At 41.3% G+C, this 27,209-nt stretch overlaps 6 protein-coding genes and 1 pseudogene across 8 annotated transcripts in view; 2 read left to right on the top strand and 5 right to left on the bottom strand.

Moving 5' to 3' along the window:
* Nucleotides 1-27: 27 nt before the first annotated feature.
* Nucleotides 28-527, top strand: LOC122887331 (histone H2A-like). The gene has a single exon (XM_044220428.1). The coding sequence runs from the start codon at nt 124-126 to the stop codon at nt 505-507; it is 384 nt and encodes a 127-aa protein (XP_044076363.1). The 5' UTR covers nt 28-123; the 3' UTR covers nt 508-527.
* Nucleotides 528-1,321: 794 nt separating this feature from the next.
* On the bottom strand, nt 1,322-5,854 carry LOC122886750 (histone H1-like). Its single transcript, XM_044219305.1, has one exon. It carries the CDS (start codon nt 2,606-2,608, stop codon nt 1,889-1,891), a length of 720 nt encoding a protein of 239 aa, XP_044075240.1. The 5' UTR covers nt 2,609-5,854; the 3' UTR covers nt 1,322-1,888.
* Nucleotides 5,855-6,804: 950 nt separating this feature from the next.
* LOC122886752 (late histone H2A.L3) lies at nt 6,805-8,486 on the bottom strand. The gene has a single exon (XM_044219307.1). It carries the CDS (start codon nt 8,134-8,136, stop codon nt 7,753-7,755), a length of 384 nt encoding a protein of 127 aa, XP_044075242.1. The 5' UTR covers nt 8,137-8,486; the 3' UTR covers nt 6,805-7,752.
* Nucleotides 8,487-9,138: 652 nt separating this feature from the next.
* On the bottom strand, nt 9,139-9,856 carry LOC122886751 (histone H2B 1/2-like). Its single transcript, XM_044219306.1, has one exon. The coding sequence runs from the start codon at nt 9,797-9,799 to the stop codon at nt 9,290-9,292; it is 510 nt and encodes a 169-aa protein (XP_044075241.1). The 5' UTR covers nt 9,800-9,856; the 3' UTR covers nt 9,139-9,289.
* A 16-nt stretch (nt 9,857-9,872) lies between these two features.
* LOC122886753 (histone H4) lies at nt 9,873-10,779 on the bottom strand. The gene has a single exon (XM_044219308.1). The coding sequence runs from the start codon at nt 10,732-10,734 to the stop codon at nt 10,423-10,425; it is 312 nt and encodes a 103-aa protein (XP_044075243.1). The 5' UTR covers nt 10,735-10,779; the 3' UTR covers nt 9,873-10,422.
* A 1,513-nt stretch (nt 10,780-12,292) lies between these two features.
* On the bottom strand, nt 12,293-14,938 carry LOC122886749 (annotated as a pseudogene).
* An 8,104-nt stretch (nt 14,939-23,042) lies between these two features.
* dip2ca (disco-interacting protein 2 homolog Ca) overlaps nt 23,043-27,209 on the top strand; it is a 234,798-nt gene continuing 230,631 nt past the window's right edge. Inside the window, exon 1 of one of the 3 annotated variants that reach the window (XM_044219310.1) lies at nt 23,043-23,334. In XM_044219310.1, the coding sequence (XP_044075245.1) occupies nt 23,256-23,334 (79 nt within the window). In that variant the 5' untranslated portion in view covers nt 23,043-23,255. The remainder of the gene's footprint in view (nt 23,335-27,209) is intronic. The other 2 variants (XM_044219314.1, XM_044219312.1) reach the window with 2 other exon arrangements.

The raw sequence follows: 27,209 nt of genomic DNA on the forward strand, positions 1-27,209 counted from the left end.
GGAAGCCCCTTTCCTGGTTGGTCTGGCAAGAACCGGCCCGCGCTCCGCGGATTTATAAAGGCGGGTTTTGACAGCCGGTGCCTCAGTTTCTTTGAGTCACGACTCTAGAAAATAAGCTTAACAATGTCTGGACGAGGCAAAACCGGAGGAAAAGCCAGAGCTAAGGCTAAGACCCGCTCATCTCGTGCCGGGCTTCAGTTCCCCGTCGGCCGTGTTCACAGGCTGCTGCGCAAAGGCAACTATGCGGAGCGAGTCGGTGCCGGAGCTCCGGTGTATCTGGCGGCGGTGCTGGAGTACCTGACCGCTGAGATCCTGGAGCTGGCCGGCAACGCCGCCCGCGACAACAAGAAGACCAGGATCATCCCCCGACACCTGCAGCTCGCCGTCCGCAACGACGAGGAGCTCAACAAGCTGCTGGGCGGAGTCACCATCGCTCAGGGCGGCGTGCTGCCCAACATCCAGGCGGTGCTGCTGCCCAAGAAGACCGAGAAGCCCGCCAAGAAGTAAACCCCGCTGACCGCTGGAAACCAGCCAGCCTCCAAAGGCGCTCACTTCCGAAGAGCCGCTCACTCAAGTGTCTCTGATACACCTCATGAAAAAAAGCAGAGCTCCTCAAGTATCTCTGATACATCCATGAAATATATATATATATATATATAAATGAAACATCCATTTGTATCTGTAAGGTCGATGAGTGTCAAATCACTCAACAGCTGCAGCTGCTCATGTTCACATTGGAGATTGTAGAAATATGGAAAAACAAATGATTGAAATGAAAAGAATTTGCTGTTTAAGAAATATAGGTGGTGAAGGGAAATGTTTTTCTTATATATTATAATTTAAAACATTAAAGAAAGCAGTTATATTGAATAAGTTAAGATGTACTGACAAGTTGGCAAAAACATTGGGCCCTTAATAAAGTTATACACCATATGGCAAATCAAATTGGAAAAATTACATAGGAATTAGCTGTTTATGAACTATAGGTGGCTCTCTGAGGTGAATTGATTTATTTTTCCTCTAAATGTAGATACTTAAAAAAGTAATTAATATTAAAGAAAGCAGTGAATGTATTACTCTTCATCCTCAATGGTGCAGCTCAGCCAGACACACTGTGGCTGAGGACAACTTGTGTGTATCAATAAATCAATAACTGATCGATGTCAGCTAATATATATAAAGGCATTTAATATCTTCAGTCGGAGCTGAAAAGGCTCTAATTGTAACAAATGATAGTTTAATTCAGATTAATATATCATTGATGAACTGTAAATAACTTCATTAGGTGAGTGCTTTACTTTTTAATAAACATAAAAACTGCTTGATTAGAAAATGTTTTATAGTTTAAAATATATCCTGAAACTTATTTGACAACATGCGCACATGCAGTGTGAAAAGAAACTTTTTCACCTCTCATTGACATGCGAAATGTCATTTCCGAATAATGGTTGTATTAACTATGTATGAGCTAACACAGGAGTTGGGCTGCAGTGTGTTTTTACTCAAATCAGTTCACTCCATTTATTTCAGTTAATTTATTGGAGGTCTTTTAGCTGTTTTGTCCCTAATTTACAGCCATTAAGGCCAATTGGGGTACTATGATGTGTATTTCTCATTCATTTTATTGATATTACGTTTGACAAGCAGTTATAACTGAAAGCACTGGGCCCTTATTAGCTGTTTATAAAATATAGGTGGCTCTCTGAGGTGAACTGATTTATTTAAAAAAATAAATATTAAAGACAGTAGTGAATTCTTCTGTACTCTTCATCCTCATTTCCCTAATGTCCTATCATCCTAAACAATAAGCAGGAACAGGCTCTTTAAGGAGGCTGTGGTGGCTCTTAAAAGAGCCTTTTGTCGGGCCGTTAGTTCTCCTGATGGCAGCTCACTTCTTCTTGGGTGCTGCCTTCTTCACTTTGGGCTTGGCGGCCTTCTTTGCAGGGCTTTTCTTGGCCGCGGGGGCCTTTTTGACCACCTTCTTGGGGCTCTTGGCGGCCTTCTTGGGGCTCTTGGCGGCCTTCTTGGCCGCTGCGGGTTTCTTCGCCTTCTTGGGAGACTTCTTAGCGGCTGCTGCCGGCTTCTTGGCGGCCGCGGTCTTGGGCTTTTTGGCCGCTGCGGGTTTCTTGGCTGCTGCGGGTTTCTTGGCTGCGGCGGGCTTCTTGGCTTTAGGGGCGGCTTTCTTCACCGGCTTCTTGGCCTTGGTGTCCGCCTTCTTGTTCATCTTGAAGGAGCCGGAGGCGCCTGTCCCCTTGGTCTGGACCAGAGTCCCCTTAGCCACCAGGCTCTTGATGGCGATCTTGACGCGGGCCTTGTTCTTCTCCACATCGTAGCCTCCGGCAGCCAGAGACTTCTTCAGGGCGGCCGCAGACACGCCGCTCCGCTCGTTGGATGCGGCCACGGCTTTGACGATGAGCTCCCCGACGCTGGGGCCAGCCTTCTTCGGCTTGGAAACCTTCTTCTTGGCTGCTTTGGCCGGGGCGGCGGCTGGAGCCGGAGCGACTTCTGCCATGTTGTGCTCGTAGATCGGTTCCTCCTCACGACAACGCGAGAGTCTGACGGGACTGTTGCGGAGCTCCGAGCAGGAGGCTGCACTTAAACACACCATGAGAACCGTGGAGACTCAGCCCGGCTCGCGGGCCCCTCTGCGCAGGCTGGACGCCGCCATTTGTGTTTTCTCTGCACCGATAAAAGCCTCCAAACTAACTCTGGGAGAAGAGCTGCAGGCTGCCAGCGAAGCAGCCGACAGCGGACTCGTGTCTCTTCACGTCGCGGTCATGCGGAGCTCTGCAGTTTGTTGGCGGAGCCTCCAAACTTCACATATTCACCGCCGTGACCGGCGCTGCTCGGCGGCTTTTCACACTCATTTCTCTCCTAAAATGCATTAAAACGCATCAGAGCTCCATCAAAAGCCGTTTTCCAGCTGAGCCACATGTTTGTTCAGGGACTCAAAGTAAAAACAACCATCTGTTGGTGTCCAATTTGTAATAAACTCAAGTTATTCTGGCAGCAGCAAGCACACTGAAGATGGCCGAGGCTAACGGTGCAGCTCAGCCAGACTCACTGCGGCTGAGGACAACTTGTGTGTATCAATACATCAATAACTGATCGATGTCAGCTCTTTATTATTAACACATCCTCAGGGAAACGTTTGCTGTGTTCAGATTTGGCCAAAGTAGCATCCAGTCATCCATCTTCCACAGATCATCAATGTAACTTTGAGGCATTTTAAAGAAACTTTTAGCTGCATTGGAGTCGCAGTTCACTTCGAGGACATGGTGAAAAATCAAAAGCTGTTGAGTTACACATGATAAATAAAATATAAATACACCTTCTAGAAAGGTAGCATTTCTGCGTTAATGTTTAATCTTATTTAGTTCATCTGAAATATTAAAGATTTCACTGCTTATTGGTGCTTTTCTTAAACAATAACCATCACAGGACATCACCTCTTTGAGGTGATTCAGTGGCTCTTAAAGGAGCTTTGTGTTGTTTTGTGGACATGTAACCAACTCAAAATGGCCTCTAATCAGGGTGAATTTATTTCCTTTGCCTTGTTCTTCTCCCATCTGCAGCAGCTATTTGAGTCCAGCAGCAACAACAACAACAACAACAACAACAACAACAACAACAACAACAACAACAACAACACTTCCTGGTTAGAGAGGGAGCAGAACGTTAGCTTGCTAACGTTAGCATGCTAAAGCAGAAAGCAAATGAGCAGAGAGTGTAAACGTAAGAAAAACAGTTGGTTTTAAGGGTTCTTCTGAACGAAATTTGTCCCAAAACGGGTCGCGAGGAGTAACTGGTCGAAGTTCAGCAGAGGATTTAATGATTGTGTAATCTATTCTGAGTGTTTGTTGAGTATTTGCCATGCTGTGCTAGCTAACATAGCAGAGTCAATGTAGCTCGTGCCATTTAGCTTTGTTGTTTTCTGAGCTGAGTGTTTTACTCTGTGGCAATTTCCTGATAAGACATTTACTAAAAACCAATCAGAGTAGAAGTTGAGTTGAATAAACTAAAGCATGATTAGAAGAAATTGAGGGAAATGCTGGTCATGTTGCTGTTTGGTAGTTTTACATGTGCAGCAGCTAAGTGGACTGAATGTATAGTAAGCCTGAAAGTACTGCACATTTATTTACTATTAGTCTCAGTAACAGTTTCATTTAAAAGAGAATAATCAAATGTTGCCCTGCTTATGCAGGTTGTTGTTGTTGTTTGTAGCTGATGATTTAAGAGAGAAAAGAGCCTGTTTGTTGGACAGAAGACAGAAGAGTAGAGGACACTCAGTGGGTGAGCAGTCAAGAGGACTCATTCACTTTGCATCTCTTCGTCACATCGTACAGATAAGAGCTGAGATCTCACCACACTCTGTTCAAAGACAAAAACACACACTACCCAGGTAGATGAACACTGGTTTTATTGAATTTGAGTTTGTTATTTTCTCACAGCTCTGAATTTATTTTGGTTTATTTTTCGCCTTAACGTGAGTTGGTTGAAGGAAAAGACTCAAGTTTCCCAACTTAAGAAACTGAACCTGTCTCACACTATTTGGACTAAGGAACCTTTTTTAGGACTAAGGACTGGTTAACCAGTTGCACAGAGAACTGCACTGTGTTCAGTATTACTGTTAAATAAATGCCTGTTGTTTTTAATATCATTTCGCAAAGTGACAGCAAAATATCATTATACTCTGAGGGGACATCAGTAATTTCCATGTTGGTTTTGAGAGGCTATGCATCCCCACTAACCTGGAAAAAGTTGTAAACAGCAGTGAGTGAATGCAACACGTTGTTCCCTTTCAGCAACAGTTTGCTTTACGAGCTGTAATGGCACCCGTAGCCTCAAACTCACGTCTCCAGAGGAATTGCGGCTAAATACGATCACCTACTGACATAAAAGAGCGTAACAGGACATAAAACGGACAACCTGAACAATTCAACTGAGGCAAACAGAAAAGGACAAAGATGTGGAGATCTTATATGAATATTAATTTAAAATCACTTCAATGTGAGCATCACACAAACACACTTTAAAAGACATATTTGCTGAACCTTGTATACAGCTAGTGTCTCTCTGTTTTTATTCTGATCTCTTGTTTTATTATTTTATTATTATTACAATTTTAACTACATTAGTTTGATTTTTAACCTCTGTTACCATAACTTATTCATTGATTTCTTTTCTCAGATGTGTGTGTGTTTATCTGAAGTACTTAAAGATTAATAGCTGCAATTATAAAGTGATTTTATCCAAAGTGCTTTACAGTTTTCCCCACAGCCTTCACGGACTGAGAATCAGCTAACGACAGATAAGATAAGCTTAACTAGATAACTTAAATTAGAGTGTGATTTAGAAAATCATGAACTCTTTCATTCATAGAGTGGTAACGAGACATATTTCACATGTGAAATATCTAAAAGTCACAGGTAGAACAACAGTTCAGTGTTTACCTCCACAGAAAACCTCTCAGGTTAAAGCGAAATTGATCACATTACTGCAGCGATTTCAGATAATCTAAAAGATATTACTTTACAAACCCAAATTATTTATACTGAACATATTGTCTTGTAAAAAAAAAAGCATTTATAGAGCATAAAGTAGTTTTTAAAAAGCTGCACTTTGACCAGCGGCCTCATTAATGTTTGTTAATGTAGCTGGAAAACAGTATTTTTTTTATACTTTTATGTACATTTAGCTCATAATACTTAGTTTATTTAAAATGATGACTGTGTAACTTTTCGTGACTCACATCGAGCCTTATTTTAAACCTCTTAATTGAGAATGTAGTTACTGATTGTTGTAGAAGAAGTACTCAGATCTTTTAATCATCATTGTATTTGCGTCATTGCCTCCTGAAATGTTTTAATCCTGGTTGTGGAGCAGCTTGTATAAATAAAGATGAAGGCAACCACACACAGTACGGGAGACCTCGTTTTCCTGCAATCAGTAAATATCAAGAGAATTTACTAAAAAATATATCTGAATTTTAGCTGGTTTGTTTAAAAATTCTTTATTAACCATGCAGTAATTTGATTATGAATTTGTAATTTCCCATTTTTCTTTACAGTAACTGCATCAGCAGCACTGGCACATGTTTGAAATCCGTCTTCTTAGCAGGTAGGCCTACATTATTCTTTCTGGGCACAATTTCAACAACTAAAGCAGCAATATTTATTAAAACAAAACATCTGGACACACATCTAGTTTAATCACATGGCCCCAACCATGAGAGAGAGAGACCATGTTCTGCATAGTAACTTGCCCTCTTAGCAGGGCGATTACTTAGTAGCATTAAGGGTAAATGTACTTGGTTTCATATGTTCGGTGTTGCTGAGTTTTCTGTTCTGTTGAACTGGAGTCATACAGGTGTGATGTACATTAAATCAATTACCGATAAAGTAAGTGTCGAGGTATGCTAACCTCTCTCCGAGTTGGTTGATGAGAAGGGATCCACACGAGGCCTACAAATGTCTTTCACAAGTATTTATATCCCCAAAAACAATACAAACAAACAGTACAGATATATCTGGAGACACAGCACAGAGACCTCTCCGGGCGATCTCCCCGCTATCTCTGAAGCAGCAGTACAAAAGCAGTTGGTTATATGGCCTGAGCTCCTCCTGGTGCACAATACTATGTAAATGCCTAAGGTCACACTCCCCCTTCCTATTGATCTTCACAGGCCGCTGCGATATGCGAGTCAATGCAATGATCAAACCACCCATATCGACAGGGTGTCGGCTCCGGCCTGCCAACACATGTCCATACACTTCCTCCCACTCTTTGTCAACCCAAATCACCTCTGTATGTCACCATGGGATTATCATATCCACAGTACTTTCCCCCACTCTCTCTTATCTAACTGAGTTAGTTGCAGTCTATGGTGCAGAACAGCTGCTGGCCGGAGATGTTGAACGAGTTAGACCTGTACAGAGACAAACATCTTACATACAGGGTGTACGCAGCACAAGCTATCAATCCTAATAACACAGCCCAAGTTTTCATATCCACATAAGCCACGTAGCCTGAGGTTTACTAGAGGTCTGTTAATTAATCACATTACACTAACTTAATGACAAAGTCGGTGAATAAAGGACCTCGCTCTTTAGTTAGCAGCGTGTGGCTCATTGCTTTTATTTTAGAAACACTGAACTAGTCTAGAGGATCTGACTGAGCTCCATACAACAAAACAACGTAGAAACAGTAGTATAAAAGTCTGTTAATTGTAAGTATTGGATAACAGAACTTTGTCTTTTTAATACATTTAGTCATCAAAATTAGTATTTAGAATATTGTATTCTTACTGAAGTAGAACCTCTGATTTATTCCCTGTGTTGAATTCACATCATGTCATTTTAGTGGTGTAACCATGTTTGTAACTTGTTACAAGATTCACTGAGTGGCAGTTTCACTTAATGTCGGCACTACAGTCACTTTACAGACTTCAGCATATTGTTCCCTACATACAAGATAAGCTTGAAGCCTTTAGAGGTGACAGTGGAGATGTTTTCTTTTAATTATAAAAAGAAGTTTACAAAAACACAATACAATGCAATTTATACATGAGTATTAACCATAATACAAAGTGGTAAGACTCTTGTTTTTGTAATTTATATCAAAATACAGAGCACTTTCAATATGGTCCAGACCACTTGAGCTCTGTGCAACAAGCTATTAGAGGAAGTGGCTCTGTAGTTTGGTGCGTGGCTCTTAAAAGAGCCGTTGTGTTTGTGAAAGCGGGCCGGGGCTTTACTTCTTGGCGGGCTTCTCGGTCTTCTTGGGCAGCAGCACCGCCTGGATGTTGGGCAGCACGCCGCCCTGAGCGATGGTGACTCCGCCCAGCAGCTTGTTGAGCTCCTCGTCGTTGCGGACGGCGAGCTGCAGGTGTCGGGGGATGATCCTGGTCTTCTTGTTGTCGCGGGCGGCGTTGCCGGCCAGCTCCAGGATCTCAGCGGTCAGGTACTCCAGCACCGCCGCCAGATACACCGGAGCTCCGGCACCGACTCGCTGGGCGTAGTTACCCTTCCTCAGCAGCCTGTGAACACGGCCGACGGGGAACTGAAGCCCGGCACGAGATGAGCGGCTCTTAGCCTTAGCTCTGGCCTTACCCGCTCCCTTGCCCCGACCAGACATTTTCTATGTTTATTCTTAAAGAGTCTAAACAAAAAGTAAAACTCAGAAGGAGAACATCGGCTTTATATGGCGACGCAGCTGCTCGTCCATTGGTTAGATTGAACGTGAGTATGATCGGCCAATCAGAAAAGAGCTCGTGTCGCGTTCCTGTATTAGGCTAACTAAAAGACTTCCGCTTTGCGCTGTAAGAGTTTTTCAGAATAAAATGTGACAGTCGTTACTTGCTGGAGTATTAAAGTAGGTTTATACTAATTATAAACAAGAATTAACATCGTCAAAACTTTCATCCTGTCCAAACTACTCTTCCTGGCGAACACCCCCCATCAAACAAAATGATAATCCAACTCAACAAACAGTGTGTGAACAAAGCAGAGACTTTGGGGGTCTGGGAGCTTTAGAGCTGGGGACCAGGCTGACTATCACCTTTGTTAAAAATGTAAGTGCTGCCATCTCCAGGAATGCTCTCACAGTGGCATAAGAGACGAGGCAAAGATGGACGTGTCCCCTATTACAAACTCACTTATAGTGATTTTATTGCACAATAAATGCACACGCGCCATGGTTTTACATCAGACTCTCAACACTTTTACCACTGATCGCATCACTGTCGTCCAATAATCACATTAAAGCACACCTGCTCGTGTAATATTGCTTAATATATGACTTGATGTGTTTGGTTTACAGTACAGATCCTGTACTGTATCAGAGTGTGACCCTGGTGGTACTGTATATATTTCTATATGTGAGTCATGTATCTAAAGTAAATATTTATATCAACTGATGTGACCATCTAAAGTTTAACAAGTTAACAAATGAATGTTGTGGTTGAATGAATGTACATTTGAAACACTAAAATGACAATTTACACCATGGACCCTGTTAGATGAGATTTTGTCCCCATCAGAGAAGTTGTGCTTTACAGCTAGTGTAGATAACTGTACATCATTGTGTCCCTTTAAGGATGAAATTATGAAGTCATTGTCCTTTAAGTTAGGGACCTCCTGGAGCCCCCATAAGGGGTCCTCAGACTCCATTTTGAGACAGTTAATATATTATTGCGATGAAAACATGAAAGCAACAGGAAAGTGGCTCCTAGTTGAAGCAGTGGGTGGCTCTGAAAAGAGCCTTTGTGTTGTGGGGCTGAAGAGCGGGTCTACTTGGAGCTGGTGTACTTGGTGACGGCCTTGGTGCCCTCAGACACGGCGTGCTTGGCCAGCTCCCCGGGCAGCAGCAGGCGGACGGCGGTCTGGATCTCCCTGGAGGTGATGGTGGAGCGCTTGTTGTAGTGAGCCAGGCGGGAGGACTCACCGGCGATGCGCTCGAAGATGTCGCTCACGAAGGAGTTCATGATGCCCATGGCCTTGGAGGAGATGCCGGTGTCGGGGTGCACCTGCTTCAGCACCTTGTACACGTAGATGGCGTAGCTCTCCTTCCTGGTCTTCCTCTTCTTCTTGCCGCTCTTGGTGACGCTCTTAGAGACGGCTTTCTTTGAGCCCTTCTTCGGTGCTTTCACTGGATCTGGCATGTTCGCTTCGGGTGAGTTTTCCTGAAACTGATGACTCGATGTTGCTCCGGACGTTTCATTTATCTGCGCCTGATGCAAATTAGACTGTGCTGTTGCTCGCACAAGATTGGCTGAGTTGTTGCGGTCGAGACTGAGCATGCGCCAGCACAAAGCAACTGTCCTACATTTGACTGGGCGGTCTGACCAGATTTGTTAAATGATTTGAAACTATGATATTGATAAATTCATATTTATTGATATAGCCCAATAATCACAAATCTGTATTAGTAAAATTACAGTATGGACACTGATGATTATTTACAGTCACAAGACAGACATGAAAATACATCAAATTCTCACCGAAAATGTGTACAAGCTTTTAGTATATTTAGCTGTATTACCACTGTATCCATATGTTAGTGTGAAAATAAACTATCCTCAATAGAAAAATAAAATACAGGTGTATAGAATATTTAATTACACTATGCTACTACTTCAACTTTTTATTTTTTAAAGCTAGAGCAGTGAGGTTTGAGAGAAGTTTGTAGTATAGAGCTGTTAAGGAATAAGAAAAAAAAAACTTTAATAGTCACTATATAATTATAATTGAGAAATGTTAGAGACACATTAAAGTTTTAGTTTGATTATATTATCAGCCAATACGGTTAATTATTTTGATATCACGTGTAAATCATAAGACATCAGGAAAGACTCATTAGAGGAAGTGTTTGGCCCTTAAAAGGGCCTTTGTGTTGGGGGGTCTGAGCGGGTCGGGATCAGGTTTAGCCTCCGAAGCCGTACAGAGTGCGGCCCTGCCTCTTGAGAGCGTACACCACGTCCATGGCGGTGACGGTCTTCCTCTTGGCGTGCTCGGTGTAGGTGACGGCGTCACGGATCACGTTCTCCAGGAAGACCTTGAGCACACCGCGGGTCTCCTCGTAGATCAGACCGGAGATACGCTTCACTCCGCCGCGGCGAGCCAGACGGCGGATGGCGGGCTTGGTGATGCCCTGGATGTTATCACGGAGCACTTTACGGTGACGCTTAGCGCCTCCTTTACCGAGTCCCTTGCCGCCTTTTCCTCGTCCACTCATCGTGTAATATTTATTATTTGACTGACTGTACAAGTCTGATTATTGCACAGCAGACATGCGATATTTACATCTTATCTGCGGACGTAAAAGAGGACAGATGGCGCGAGACTCTGCAGCTCCGCCTACATCTTTGACGTCATCTTAAAGTGAAAATTGTTCCTTTTGAGTGTATCTTGGATTTTTTTTCATATATTTACCATAAAAAAAGCAACGAAATCATACATTTTACTGATTTAAACAGATTTTGTTTATTTATAATCTACTGCTGTTGATAAATCACAATTACCTACAATAAACATAACTATTATTACTGTTATTAGTGCTAAAAGCAGTCGTAGTAGTACTACTTGTACATCTAAGTATGTTTGATTGGAAATCATCCTGTAAACTGACAGATACAATTGTTTTGAAAGTTAATTAAAAATAATTTGTTAATTATTCTTCTTCAAACAATATATGAATTCACATATATTCGCTAAAATGATCCAAGGAGATGGCAGCTCAGCTGTTTTGCGCCCTAATCCAGCCTGTACGCCTAATAGCATCACTAGCTCCTTCAGATTCAAGATTACTGGCCTTATAATAGGGGCAAAGAACAGATGCAAACAACATTAAATCAGTCTGTTAATACCAAATTCCAAAAAACTTGGATTTCAATAAAGAAATGCAATAATTACTTGATTTCTCTTAAAAGATGAATTCCTAATGACTTACAGCAGTAGTTATTATAAATCATATCTGCCTAAAAACATGTTCTGAACTAAAACTGTAGACAAAGTGAGCTGAGGAGCTTTAACCTCCTCTACATCCCTGTTAGCAGGATGAAGGCGCCCTCTTGTGTTGTGCGTCAGTTTTCACATTTCAGCTGTTAACCTGCTGTGACGTTCACCGCAGGAAGACGTGTAAAAACTTCACTGAGCCTTTGGCAGCTTCAAGCGACACCAGTAAAGAGACATTTAAATATGTGTAATATCACACTGTGTCAGTTTGTTCACATCCTTCTGATGTTGATCTGATTGAACTGAATGCAGCATTTCATATGGATAGTATCATGATTATAAAATCATCCCTAAAGCACTTCTGTACTGGCAAACGTGGAGTAACTTTACCTGTCAGGTCTGGGTTCAGATTTTATAACCCAGGATCGTCTGGCTGTGAGGTGACGATACATCTTCACTATCAATGCAATGACCTCAAGTCCATAATTACACAATATCTGGTGTCTTATGAGTGTCAGGACTCAACTAAACTTCTTCACACCATAACTTGATCAAATTAATTTGTCCTGTTTTTCCTTTTTTTTTTAAAGTCTGTGTAATAAATCCTCTTTATTGACTAAATGCACAAAGCAAATCTTAAAGTGATAGAAAACTCTGCTCATTTCTCTGTGACGAAGCTGTTTCAGTGAGGAAAGCTGAATTGAAAGTCCTCTGCTCTAAACATGAACACTGCACTTTGTGGTGTTTCAGGAGGGAAACTGCCTCAGTTCGACTCATATTAGTGTCACATTTTCTCCATCAGCTTTGAATGAGACCCTGGAATGAAGACAAGAAGAAAACACTTTGTTCACGTTTGTTTATTCATCATGTAAACCTTCAGTTCGTTCACACATCCCATCAGGAAAGTCTGTTCAGTGTTTTCATGTACAGATTCACTTCATCCACACAATCACTCTGTTTGACCAGAATCTCAGCTATGTAAAAGAAAATAATAAATGATCTCCTTATTGATTATGATTGTGATAAATACAGTGTTATAATGCCACATAGTACCTAATTTCTACACCGAGTTTGCACAAATCAACAAAAAAACAACAACAACATCTGGTCTGCCAAACAAATACATGTAAATGTAATTATAGATTTCTTTACAAATGAATGAATGAAAACAAAATATCTCTGATAAAGGAAGCTCTGGTGCTTTCTCTCTTTAGACCCGTGCAGTGGAAGAGAAACAACAACAGACGAACACATCAATACAAATATTCAGCCAACATTTAGAGCACAGAGAAGTTTCCATCTTCATGCAGAGAAATGTCAGTTCAGCTCAGCCAAAGTCATCCTGAGCAGTGACAGCCTCCACGGCTAAACAGACAGGAAGGAGCGCCACCTAAAGAAACTCAAACATTTACAGAGCCGCTAATGAGAAGGTGTCACAGGACCACCCATAATGTTTGATTGACAGCTGATCTCTGCCCAGTGAAGAAACGCCACAACAATCAGCGCTCAGCAACAAACATGGAGACAAAATCAGTTTAAGAGTTAAAACACAGAATTTAACCCACTGTCCCTTAAATGACTTCTGACTATTTGAGTTTACAGAACTCAGCAGTGTCTCCATTACCATAAAACCTAAGTCCAGCATAGAGAGGCTGAGTGAATGTGGTCTGGACTCTGTGGAGGAGAGTCATGGTTTCAGAGATGCTGTAGAAGGACAGAATACCTGCCCTGTGATCCAGGTACACTCCTACTCTGGAGGACCGAGGACCTGAGACGGGAGTTTGGACATTGTTGTACCAAAAGTTATAACTGTTATGGTTACAACTTAACGCCCAAGATTTGTCATTCCATCCAAATCTACATTCATCTGAGCCCCTTGTTCTGCTTATATTCTTGTATGCAACTGCTACATGAAGTCCTCCTCCTCTCCACTCCACCTCCCAGTAACAACGTCCAGTCAGACTCTGTCTACTCAGGACCTGACAACATTTAGTGAATCTGTCTGGGTGACTAAAACAAAACTGTTCTTCTTTCATTAATGTTGCTTTTCTGTTCCCCTTCAGATAATAACAGATATGTGTTTGCTGTGTTTGGATCCAGTGTGATTTGACATGAATATTTTAAGAATTCAGCTCTGGTCTTGGGCTCTGCTTGTGGCAGTAAAACATCCACTTCAGTCACTGTCTGCAAGATGTTTGTCCATTTCCCTCTCAGAACGTCCTGTAGTTTATCTCTGACCTCTGACAGAGCCTTTTGTCACATCCTCAAAGTACCTCAGAGGACGGATCTTGATGCTGGATGAGTCTGTGGACTCCATGAGAGACGTGACAGTGACGGGTAGCTGTGTAGAAACTGGTTGTGATCCTCTGTGTGTGAGAGCTGCTCCAGCTCAACATCTTTCCTCTTCAGCTCAGTGATCTCCTGCTCCAGCTTCTCCTGAAGCTCTTTGGCTCGACTCACTTCAGTTTCCTGCTGGGATCTGACCTGCTGCTTCACATCAGAGCTTCTTTTCTGGATGAGACGGATCAGCTCAGTGAAGATCTTCTCACTGTCCTCCACTGCTTTATCAGCAGAGCGATTGATCGCCTCCACCTCCTGCTGAAGCAGCTTCACATCTTTCTCTCTGTCCTGGATTCTCTGCTGGATGTTTTGTCGACTCACCTCGAGCTCTCTCTGCTTCTCAGTCCTTTCTGCTGCAGCTGAGACTGTGTCGTGGCCTTTATGTTCATCCACAGGGCAGAGATAACAGATACACTGCTGATCAGTACGGCAGAACATCTTCATCACCTCATCGTGACGAGAGCAGATGTTCTCCTGGAGCTTCTTGGAGGGGTCCACCAGCTTGTGTTTCTTGAATGGAGCAACATCGTAATGAAGCTGGAGGTGTTTCTCACAGTAAGAGACCAGACAGACCAGACAGGACTTGAGGGCTTTCAGTTTTCTCCCAGTGCAGACATCACAGGCCACATCTTCAGGTCCAGCATAGCAGTGATCAGCAGGAGCAGCTTGGAGCCCGGTCTTCTTCAGTTCCTCCACTAAAGCTGCTAACATGGTGTTTTTCACCAGGACAGGCCTCTGTGTGAAGGCCTGCCTGCACTGAGGGCAGCTGTGGATCTTCTCTCTCATCCCAGAAGCTTTTAATACAGTTCATGCAGTAGCTGTGTCCACAGGGAATAGCCACCGGATCCTTCAGTAGATCCAGACAGATCGAACAAGAGAAGGTTTCCTGGTCCAGCTGAACTCCTTTCTGCGCCATTTCACCTCTCAGTGGCAACGACTGTCTGAGTTTCACTGTCTGAGTTTCACTTCCTTAGAACTGAAACTCTTTTGAGCTCTGATCTAAACAACATGTGTTCCTGCAGTGAACGGGGTCTGTCAGCTCCTGCACTTCCCCACATGTTGGTTACACCCATCTTCAAACTGTAGATCTGAAGGGGAGGGAACAAGGAAATATATGGACAGAGTGGAGCTCGCTGTTTTTGAGAGCAGAAAGAAGAGGGAGGGGTTATCAAGCTTTGACTCATTCCAGGAAGAGGATCGGTTTGAGAGAGAGATACTGTGTGTTTAAAACTTGTTTACAAAAGAGCTAATTTCTCATTTAAAAACACTGGTCATTTAAGAATTTAGGAGGTAAACTCTTATTAGAATCAGAGGGTTTGACTAAAAGGCAGAGCAGGACAAACAGGTTGAATTCAGAATGTAATTTTGAGTAAAAAGTGTACTTTAATGTTAGATGCATTTAAACAAACAAATCAAATAAGTTACTTGTTCAACTCTGAATCCCACTGGACATGAACGCACCACATAGTTTTGTTTTACATCCAGATGTTGTTTTCAGAGTAAACTATGACTTGACAGGAGGGAATCTGTACATTTAACATTGATGACAGGTAATCAGTTACATGTGCACGAACCTCACCACAGCCATGCAGCACATTTCTGATAAAGTCTGCTTCCTTTTCTTTAATCTACATGGTGTTGGATGAGCTGTGTGTAACGCGTACAGGTGAATAATCTTTTACACAGTTCTACACCTGTAGAGTTCAGGATATCTTCCCATTGAGCTGTGGTTAGGAGCACTCCCATGTTGTGCTCCCTGTGTAGCAGCTGTAAGATGGCACCAGTCACACCAGAATCCAGCGTCTGCACATTTATTCTCAACAACAGAGTAACATGGGGAACCGTACGCACACACGGTGACGGGCTCTCTCCCAGTCCCCTACCGCAGGTCAGAGAATATGCTAATAATCAAAACCCAAGTCGCATTAAATATTAATAACGGCCGTTTTGCCGACAAAAAACAATGACAAGACTTAGAAACACAGTAATAATCATAAACTGTCACATTTTCATGCAGTTTGAAACCAGCTTCTGCCGGGAATCTGCAGCTACAAAATGTGCGTCCTGTGTGTGTCTCATTCATTAAAGCCCCGCAGCTAGGACAGGTAAACAGGAAGTATAATTTTACACACAGTTACATTTTGAGAAAGTTCACCAAAATCAATTAAAACAATACACTGACTCAGCTACAACCGCACATTTAAAGTGAGCCGGTGGCAGTTAAAGGGGTTCGTCCCAGCATCATGGGAGGAGATGCCTGCAGCATCATCTGGTGGAAAGACTGAAACCAGAAGAGTGGAGGCTGTCATATCAGCACATTAATGTCGAACAATCACAAATGGGTGAAACGTTTCTGTGTCCACATACTTTTGGCCATATATTGTTTTTATGTAGTCTACACACTTTAAAACAGCCTATTACAAATTGGGAGAAAAACTTGAAAAGTGCGCAAAGCATGCAACAGTCCTGAGACCATGGAAGCTGTCCCACAACTTACCAAACAACTCGGCAGACAACAAGGCAAATTTACAGGTGTCTCAGTGTACAGACGCTGTATGAAGACATAATAAATATACTAGCATATGTAAAATGTATTAAAACAAAGCTGGAGGAAAGACCTTCAGATTTGTAATGCTCATTTTCAAACAATATTTGGATAAAATATATATCTCAGCTAAAGAGTTTTATAGCAAAGTGTGATCCTGCAGTCACTTATTCACTTTTCTAATGTAAGTCTGATCACATGTGCAGTGTAGGAGTACATAGTACATAAAGAGAATACAGTATTCAGTACCTACTTAAAGATGTAGGATGTGCTCACAATTGTTGCGTCCCAGTTCCATAATAAGTATGTAGTATTTGCTGTTCTTTATGCCGTTATTAAACTCACCATTATACTTGCAGGAAATCATACATTACATGAAAAATGGTTTCCCAAAATGTATCACTAGTGTTTGTTTTAATATCTTTCTTTCTCGTTTCACCACCATTTGCAATGTGTTTTTAAAAAAAATAAATAAATTTAAGGGTTAAGGTCATTTGAATTAAACTGCATTCGTTTGCAAAACGTCATTATTATTATCTTGAGTTGTATTGCAGGTGAAAAAAAAAGATCTTTAAAATGACATTTGATTCTCAAAAACTTCTGAATTCAGCCCCAGTTGGTCCTGATGAGAGTGAAGAGCCACAAGATGGCAGCGTGTGCACAGAGGACGCTGCAGGCGCTCCTCATTTATCAGCACAGTGATGGTGATGATGATGATAACACATTAGTCACAGTTTTTAAAATTAATAATATATTAATAATAACAACAATAATAAATAAAAGAAGGAGAATCAACATCACACCTCTAGAATAAAATGGTGCCTGACAAAGAACCGAAAAAGCCACAAAAATCACATTTTCTTTTGCCATCACATCAAAAAATTATATTTTGGACAACAGGACTACCGCTGTTGAAATCACCAAGTACAGTGCTGGCCATCTCTTGATATCCAGCCTTAAGGCAAAAATTCAAAAAAATAAATAAATGTTTTTGTAAAGAAAAAATGCCTCTTTTCTCTGTTTCAATGAACATTTTCAGTAAAACAACAAAATAATTAGTTTCTTTAGTCACCACTCTACCATACAGGCTAATCTTAAAGGCCCAATGTGGAATTTTTATGAGATTTTAGCATTTTTCCAAAATATTCTGATAACATTAGTTTTTTTCTCTGTAGAAAAATTAGACAATTCAGGTGAAAATCGGTACTGTATATTTACTGGTAAATGAGCTTACAGTTTATCAACATACACTGCTGTCTGCCACCTTTTCTTTTTTTATACTGCCACTCTGGTGGTACCAAAATCGAGAAATTTCAAAATCCCATACTGACATTGTGGCTTTAAAAATACTCGTGTATTTACAGAGGAACATGTTTTCAACCTGCAATATTGGATTTTTTTGGCCACTTGGGGGCAAGTGGGGGAAACAAGTTGTGAACACAACATTGAAATATCATTACTTTTTAAATGGATATGTCAAACTTGTTAGCAAACATTTGCTCATTTACACATCCGGCAGTTACAGAGCAAACATGATCGTTCATTAGGAGACGTGTTTGTGTCACCTGATGAATGTTAGTCCAATATTCTCTCTCTTTTAGCTCTGTTTTTGGTCTCCACCAACTCCTGAGGAAAATATCTGGCTCTTTAGCTGCTAAATGCTCCACTATGTTCACAAGCTAGTTGCTAACTGTGTCTGTCTGCTGTTTGCTGCTGAGCAGGTAGTGTGCAGTGGCTTTTTACAGCTTTTTCTCTGAAAACAGCTGCCTATGAGAGCGGTAAGAGTGAACCAAAACATTAAAGTTGTGGACCGGACAGATAAACAAAGAGCTGAAACTCATTATAAAGCTCCGCAAAGCCGAGGGGAGCTGCAGACTCAGCTGATAGTTCTCTGTACGTTTGTCACTATGAGCGACCCCTTTCACATTGTCATTATAAAATATTTATTATAGCCGCTCTGTCTGGTGCTCATGCTGTCTGAAAAAGAACGACTCAAACAATTAAAAACAATAGAAAATCTTTTGTCATGAACAAACTAAGACAAAACTGCCGTTTGCAGACGTCATTGTTTTTTATATAAGGGTAACTACTCTGTTGTTGCTGTACTTAATAAATTCACTTACAAAACATCATCAGTTGACAGAATCTGTGGTTTTTAAATGTTGATCAGTGACCATGAAGTGACTGATTTAGAAGTCAAACACTTCATGTTTTACTTTCCTCTCACAGTTTTTTCAGTCAGCTTGTTTTTCGTTTTTAAACCCCCAGGCTTATTACCACTTGAACTACATTGCAATTCTCCACACATACACACTGAAGGCAACCTCACGTACCGCACAAGAGGGAAATAAAATAATTGATTTTAAAAAGTTTTCTACTCTTTCTACATTAAAGAGCACTTTGGCAGATAATTAACAGCATCATTTCTACAAAAGTGTGTTTTTTCTAGTAACATTTGTTCAAAGTCGTTCCTTAAAGTGAGTCCACAGTCTAAAAATATTAAATTTCTCTCCTTGTTTTGCTTGTGTCTGTTTTCACATTGGACAATTACATGTTTTGACAAAAAAAACAACAAAAAAAAACTCAAGGTCTACTTACTAGCTTTTTGCAAAGCTTTTCAACAAATCCCAGTTGTTGCTGGGAGAGGGTGACTGAGCCAACTCTATCAGCTGATGAAGATGGTAAGATGTGATTGAAAGCCAGTAAGTGGACATTGAGTTAAGATCATTTTGTCAAACTACTACCACTACTACTACAATTTTCCCTCTCAATTAAAATGTTCTTTCTTTCTTTTTATCTTCTTTCGACATCTTCTCTCTCACGTAGTTTGGTGCTTTCTCGTTTCTCTCCTTCTGTCGCTTTCAGCAGGTATTTCTGCCTCCAGAGCTGCAGAGTCTGGATCTGTGGTTGTGGGCCACCTGCTGCCCCCGTGTTCCTGCTCGACAACTGCTAGTACAATAATTATTATTAGTCCTATTATTGCTTTCATTATCATTATTATTGCTATTATTATTTTTATTAACATTAATATAATTCTACTACTATTACCCTTACTGTTACTTTCCATCTCTATGTGGAACTTGCATTGTGCTACTGTATGCTCTCTTACCTCCTGCTCTCTCTCTACCCAGAGAGGATGGCCGCCCACCATTGAGTCTGGTTCTGCTTGAGGTTTCTGCCTGTTAAAAGCAAGTTTTTCCTTGCCACTGTCGCCAAGTGCTTGCCCATGGTGGGATTTGTTGGGTCTCTGTAAATAATATTATAAAGAGTACGGTCTAGACCTGCTCTATAGGAAAAGTGCCCTGAGATAACTTCTGTCCAAAGGTAACAAAATCCACTTACCAGCATCTCTAAAACTCACTAATAAAATGTTATATCTTGTTTGGCAACCTGAAGGTGGCAACAAGACTCCAAGAAGTCACTGCTCCTGGTCAAGAAATCACCCCTGTAAAACCACAACTTCTCGTTTATACACTTAAATTTTTGTACGGTTGAAATCTATGGTATATAACGTGTTAATCAGTGAGCTTTAGAGGTGCTGGTAGGCGGATTTTTTTACTTTTGGACAGAGCCAGGCTAGCTGATTCTAGTGTTTGTGCTAAACTAAGCTAAGCTAAGCTAATGAGCTGCATGAGAATGATATACATCTTCTCAACTAACTCTTGGCACGATAGCAAAAATTTAGAACTACTGCTAAAAGATTATTTTGTCAAAATATTAACTCTGAGGTCAAGAATAAACCCTCTTGCTGAATTTTATCATTTCTTTATGGTTTGTTTGATTCTTTTCTCTCTTTTTTTTCTTTACTTGGAAACAAAATATCAATTTGTTTTTCGTTTTTGATTGTTTTTTTTTTTTTTAAAAAGGTCATGTTTGAACACACTGAATATTTCCATACAATATCATCAGAAAATATGCTGATTCATGCTGGCTCTGAGCAACAAGTGTAGCTACCCATGTACTTCATTTCTGTTTCGTTTGTTTTCTTACATGTGTAACTACTGTATGTCCATAAACTCTACCACCGTGAGGGATCAGGAATAATGAAAGATATAAACTTGAACATGCGGATCTGTGATGCTGCTGCTGTTTTGAATCTGAGTGTAGCTTCAGTTTCAGACCTGCAGCAGAAAGTCCGTGCAGGGAGCGTTAGAGAAACAAGCTGTCAGGGTCGGTAATGGGAAAGTAATGATGATGGGACTGCTGCTACTGCTAGGAGCAGGATGACGATGATGATAATGATGATGTTAATGAAATGCCCTGCAGTGACGAAAACACAGATTTCTAAGATGCATTTTTTTATTATGAAGTTTTCCTTATGGTTGAGGCCAGGTAGCAGCACAACTAGGAGGAGTCAAAGCGCAGATTTCAGGGTGTTATGTGGGATTTTTTTGAACAACTTGAGCTAAAGCTTGTGGTGAGAACAGATGGTGGAGGGACTGAAAGACTGGTGGAAAAATCACTTCTAACATGTTTATCCTCTTCAGGCTGAGAGAGGAGTCACAGGAAGCAACCGGACTTATGGGAAATGTGTTTTTTGCTAAAAGACATCTCGGTTGTTTGTTTTAACTGTGCAGCAAAAACTGATTGACAATAATAAGTTAAAGTTAAGTTAAAATGCTTCCCATAGCACTTTTAAACTGCCTATAATCTATATTTTTATAATATCAATGTATCAAATGCCAAGTGATGAATGTACAGAGACTTATCACCTGAATCTGCAGCTCCCCGCTTTATAGTGAGTTTCAGCTCTTTGTTTATCTGTAACTTTAAATGAAAAAGCTGTATAAACCCACTGTACACTACCTGCTCAGCAGCAAACAGCAGACAGACACAGTTAGAGACTAGTCGGTGAACATAGTGGAGCATCTAGCAGCTAAAGAGCCAGATATTTCCCTCAGTACTTGGTGGAGACCAAAAACAGAGCTATAAGAGAGAGACTATTGGACTTACATTCATCAGGTGACACAAACACGGCTCCATAACTGCTGGATGTGTAAACAAGCAACTGTTTGCTAACAAGTTCGACATATCAGCTCAAAAGGTGATTATATGTCAATGATTTGTTCACAACTTGTTTTCCCCAAAGTGCCCCAAAACAATCAGTTATTGCCGGTTTAAGTTTTTGCTTTGATTGAATCTCATCTTTTGGATGTCTTGACAGATTTGTGGGCTCTGTTTGCATATTTTTAAGTGTCTGGCTCTTTAGCTGCTAGATGTCTCATTTTCTTCACCGTAACAGTAAAGTTTGGGGCTGTAAAACCAAAACAATGAGCTGAAAGACACCATATATCTTAATATACCTGAGGGGAACTGTAGAGGTTGATTCATGCACTAATAAATAGGGGGATTTTAAAATGCTTTAATCTTTTTGGTATTGATAATGTTGCAAATCACGTAAATATGAGTTTATTTTAAGGGATATGTGGTTTATCTGCATGTGTAGAACTTCATTCACTGGATAGACAGACAGACAGATAGATGTTGTCTGACGCCCTCTGACGGTTGCTGTATCAGTTTGATAAAAATCAGCAGCAGTTTTTATATTTTTCCTCAAAACAGAAAAGCAACATTGTCTGAAGTCGATGAAATGAAAATATTTGATCCCTCTGTGTGTTCAAGTTACTGATGTTTTCATTCTGTCCAAAGTCACCTTACATTACACTTTACCTGCGAGGTGCATGAAGTCAGCGACAATTAACAAGCGTCACACAGGAAGATGAATGGGGTTACCTTCAAAATAAAAGCATAAAGCAGCTCGGAAACATTGAGGTCTGCACAGTTACCAAGGTTGTATCAAAATAGACTACTGATAAGTCTTTAAATGTAATGTCATATATAACCAAAACTAGTACGTGTAAAAGCTCTATCCGTGTATTTTAGTCTGCTGTATGTTTCAAGCTACCTCTAGCTAGCTATATAAATATATATATATATATATAAGCTATATTGTTTATATTAGTAGGCTTATGTGCAGAGAAAACACGACTTTGTAGAATTGTAGGCCTACATTAATAAGAATATATCAACATATTTTTTCTTCTTCTAGCTGGAAATGACTTCAAAACAACATCAAACAGGCTGTTGGATTTTTTCATGTTTGGCTCGTATTTGTAATAAAGTTCAAATTATGAAATGTCAAAAGTTTGACAAACTGATTAGATAATGGATGTCCCCGTTGCCTAGTAGTCTAAGATGCATACCATGTAATCATAGTGTTCTCCGGCTGGGCACCTCTGTTGCAGGTTCACCCCCAAAATATTGAGATAGTCAGTCAAACGTTTGACTTATAATGTTATTAATTTGGCTTAAACAGCAAAATATTGACTTCTCATCTCATCATTTTGACTTTACTGATAACTAGAATCAGCAATACTAAAAATAAATAATGTGACAAAACACAAAAGGTGCCATGAATTAAATAACACAGATAATATGCAACAAAATGTACAGACAATACAACAAAACAGATACTGTCATATAATTTGGTTGATGTGACAAAAACAAAAGTGTCGGGTTTTGGTGTATGTGTTTTATTGTATGTTAATGGCAGAACTAACTGAGAAGAAGACGAAGAGAAATAAAGACTAGTGGGGAGAAAAGAAAAGGAGACAGCATATACATACAGTTTATAAGCTGCAGTAGTGGCACTGTATGTTAGCTGCGATCCACAAAACACTGCGTCGGCCTCTTATTTTTAAAACACAACCACCGGAAGTGGAGCCGCCATGTTTTGTGTAGCTTGCCGTTGGTCTGCGGAGGGCTAACGGCGCCGCTGCCGCACAGAGTGCGACACAGCGATACACAACCTGACTGACTTTGGATTTTTTTGGGGGGGGTTTGAGGAGAAGCCTGAAGAGAGAAAAGAGGGAGAAAGAGGCGGAAAACAGAGATTTAAGTCGGTTTCTGACGGCGGAATGGCGGACCGGGACCCGGTGCCGCTTCCTGCGGAGGTGCGGGCCAAACTGGCCGAGCTGGAGCTGGAGTTATCGGAGGGTGAGTGCTTGAATTTCACCGCTGTGCTCGGCGGCTCTGCCCGGCTCTGCTGCTGCTCTTGGGGGGGGGTGGTGTTCGGGTCGCTGCGGGTCGGTCTCTGCTGAGAGGACGAACCGGTTTAGAGTTTGAGCTGCGAGGGAGGGAAAGTGTTGAGCTCAAACTGCCACAAGTTCAAGTCCATCTTTCCACATTGATTAAACACACATGCTGCAAATGCTTCGGTTTGTGTGGCGGTGATTTGGGTGCAGGGGATGTGGTGTTTTGGTGGTGTGGCAGTGAAGTGGAAACAGACTTAACATGCTTGTGAAAGCACTGCATTATTCTTATGATATCCTCATGATATGTCGTAGAAGAGTCCTGTACAAATATAGCATCAAAACTGTGTAAGTGGAGATTAGAAATATCAACAAAAAAAAAGTAGACCTACACTTGGAGCTCCACACTTTACTATAATCTACTTAAGCAATTTCACAGAGAAATCATAAAATTATTATAGAGACACAACATAAAGTCATTACGTAATATTACAGAAATACCATACGAGATAAAAATTACATAAAGCACCACATTAACCCTAATATCATTACTATGCACCAAGCAAAACTACAAAAATCTACAGGAATGTTACAGCGATATTGTGAGGGCGGCAGCTGTTGATTATTCTTATTATTGATTAATCTATTGACTATCTCTTCCAATACAAACATTTAATGATAAAGAACTTTCCATTACAAGTGTCCAGAGCTGAATTTAACATCTTCAAACTGCTTTTTGCCACTTGTAAACCCCAAATATCCAGTTTACAATCGAATAAAACAGAAAAGCAGCAAATTCTTACATTTAAATCAAGCTAGAGACTGAGAAACGTATTGTTTACGCTAAGGTTTTGAAAAATGCCATGAGTCATGTCATGAGTTTCCAGAGCCAAAGGTGACATCTTGAGATGTCTTGTCCAACAGTCCCAAACCCCAAAATATTCAGTTTACAATCATATAAACAGAGAAAAAACAGCAAATGCTCACATTGAAGAAGCTAGAACCAGAGAATATTTGGCCTTTTTTCACGATTAATTTGTTATTAAAATAGTCGCATTAATTTTAATTGTTGATTAGTTGACTAATCTTTCTGTTATTAGATATCATAGCAGATCAACACCACCATAAAGAACACTTAAAAGTCTCTGTTGAGCACCAGAGGACATCATAGCCCCCCCAGTGGGAATATCATAGGAATACTAAAGACATTTATCCATGGGTTTGTCAATAAGAAGTTGTTGTCGGAGAGGTTTTTTTTAATTTTCTTTCACTGTCATATTGGAAAATCCCGCTCAGCAGAACCCTGCATGCTGCTTAGATTATGTGCACAGAGCGTGCAGCTGTTACCAGACACAGTTTTCACATGACACACTGCAGCCAGGCAGCTTTTGGAGGGGATGAATGATTTCCATTATATTCCAGCTTCTTTCCATAACACCAGAGCATATATTGGCTTATTTTGTAAGACGCTGAAATGCAGCCTTTGTATTGATTTTCTCATTAGCCCCCCCCCCTTCCCTCCTCTTCTTTTTTACAGATTGATATGTCACATTGCTGCAGACTCTCTCTCAGCCTGGAGAGTATCACAGTGTCATATTTCAGCTGCCTGCGAGCAGTGTTTTCCCCGTTTCTCATGGAGTCTGGCGGCCTCGCGGAGCTCAGCCATGTATGGAGAAAGAAAGAAAGAAAAGGCAGGGAGGGTGAGAGAGGAAGCGATTTTAACAGCTGACTGCTAATGCAGACATCGCATTTTAATGTTTCCACTGCTGCTGCTGCTGCTGCTGCAAGTGCAGGCTTCAGAGGGATCTGCATCTGAGCCGAGAGGAAAATGAGGGGTGGGAAGGATGGGGAAAAGGTGACACACATTCCTTTTTTTTTTAATGTAAACAAGTGTGTCGGGGGGGGGAAATGGGGTCAGATGCCCCATTGCATTATTTACATGCTTAGCAGACGTTGTGAATACAAAGCTTCCCCACATCCTGCAGACTTTGACCTAATTTTTGGATTTCCACGCATGCTGCGGAGCCCCTCGCCGCGGGGGTAACGGCGGCAGAAAATTACATTATCGACAGTCAGGTGTCACTACAGCTTCACAGGGGCCACGTGTCCTGTTGAGAAGCCCTTGAGCAAGGCATTTAACTCATCTATTCCCCCCCCCCCCTCACTTCCCTGCGGAGGTTCGTGCTGAATCGTCGTCTGGAGGTGGAAAACACCCTCTCGTCAATGCACGTGTTGGCTCCTCTGAGGTTGCCGGATTTGAAATTGCAGTTTTATTTCACAGGGAGAACAGCGATGGGACGGGATGCACACTGACAGAAGTATCCGAACAGAAATAAACTCTCCTTTGGTGCACAACCAGGGAAACACTCGAAATATCACAGCTTTTTTTTTTATTAAAGGAAAAAATAATAAATCAGATACTAGAGTTATTTTAAGATCAAATGTTTACTTAAATTAATTTCAACTCTGCTTCACTCTGACCTTTTTGGCCGCTGAGCATCTCCACTGAAGCAGTTGGGGGTTAACTGCCTTGCTCAAGGGCACCTCAATGGTAGTAATAAAGGAGGGTGAGGTGCTGGTTTGAGATTCGAACCACCAATTTGTCAAACGCAAGCTCAGCTTTTTCTTGGTTGCTTGGTTTCTCTCAGCCTTCCTCTCTGTTTCTACTTAAGTTAGTGAGTTCCCAGAATGCCCTTTGGCAACCTTTTTAAGAGCACATGTGTGAAATTGAGAGATACACCGGCCGTGTATGATGCGCATGAAAATGCTCGTACTCATTGTCCTCTGCGTAACCCCACGAACGCGGTTCAACCCGCATTGACACGTGTCTAGACGCTGCCGATAACTCGTCACTCGCCTCTGTCCTGTTTCTGTTAGCTCTCCAGAAAAGCAGACATGTTTATCACATTTGTTTTGTGGATGGACACATCCAGGCTACTGTAGCTTGACTACTTCATCTGTCTGTATGCGGAGCGTGGTGTGTGCTACTAAGTCTTAACCCTAAAATAATTATTGGTTAACTTTGTGGGAACCAGCTTTTTGTCCCCAGATAAGAGGTGAATCCTCATAATGTAACAACATACTTGTGAGGACTCCCAAGCCCCTAACCTCAACCTTATTCTAATCTTAACCCAAAAAAAATCAAGCGCCAACATCCCTTTGAGGAAGTAAGGGCTGGAGAAAATGTCCCCCACTTACTTGCTCTCAAGGTCTAAAACTCAAATTGGTCCTCACAAAGATAGAAGCGCATGCTGACAAACACTGCTGTATAAACCCGCTCCCCTTCACTGTCTCTCCATCAGTTTCCCTGCAGCTGCAGACTGACAGGTTGTCCTGAACTAATCTGGCTGCTGGCTGAATATTAAGCTCTGCAGTAACAAGCTGTCCACCTCAACACACTGCAGATTACACACACACACACACACACACCAAGCTAACCCCACCTGACCTGCGGTGTCTGCTGTATTTTTTTGTTGTAAATAAATTTGGGTTATTTTCCTTCCTGGTCCTTTCCTTCCCACAGACCTCCTGTCAATCCAACAATGCAGGTGGGGCTGCGATGTCTTATTTAGATTGTCAGTTACAGTTTCTGTAGTTGAAGCTCGATTTCAGTTTTTTTTTTTTACCCCCCAAAACAATCCAGGAAAAGGTAAAAGCGTCATTTACTGGCTGGAAATTTAGAATACTGCACATCTTTCGCTCGAGAGAAACAAAACAGTTTAATTGAGTCTTAAAGTGTCCTTTTACCGTTTGATAAATGCATTAGAAAGAGGAGATCAATGAATCTGACATTTGAAGGGTCCAGTTCTTCAACACTATTGATCCTTTTCATACTAAAAT

This window comes from Siniperca chuatsi, linkage group LG13, assembly GCF_020085105.1.
Source record: "Siniperca chuatsi isolate FFG_IHB_CAS linkage group LG13, ASM2008510v1, whole genome shotgun sequence".
In the NCBI taxonomy this organism is placed as follows: Eukaryota; Metazoa; Chordata; class Actinopteri; order Centrarchiformes; family Sinipercidae; genus Siniperca; species Siniperca chuatsi.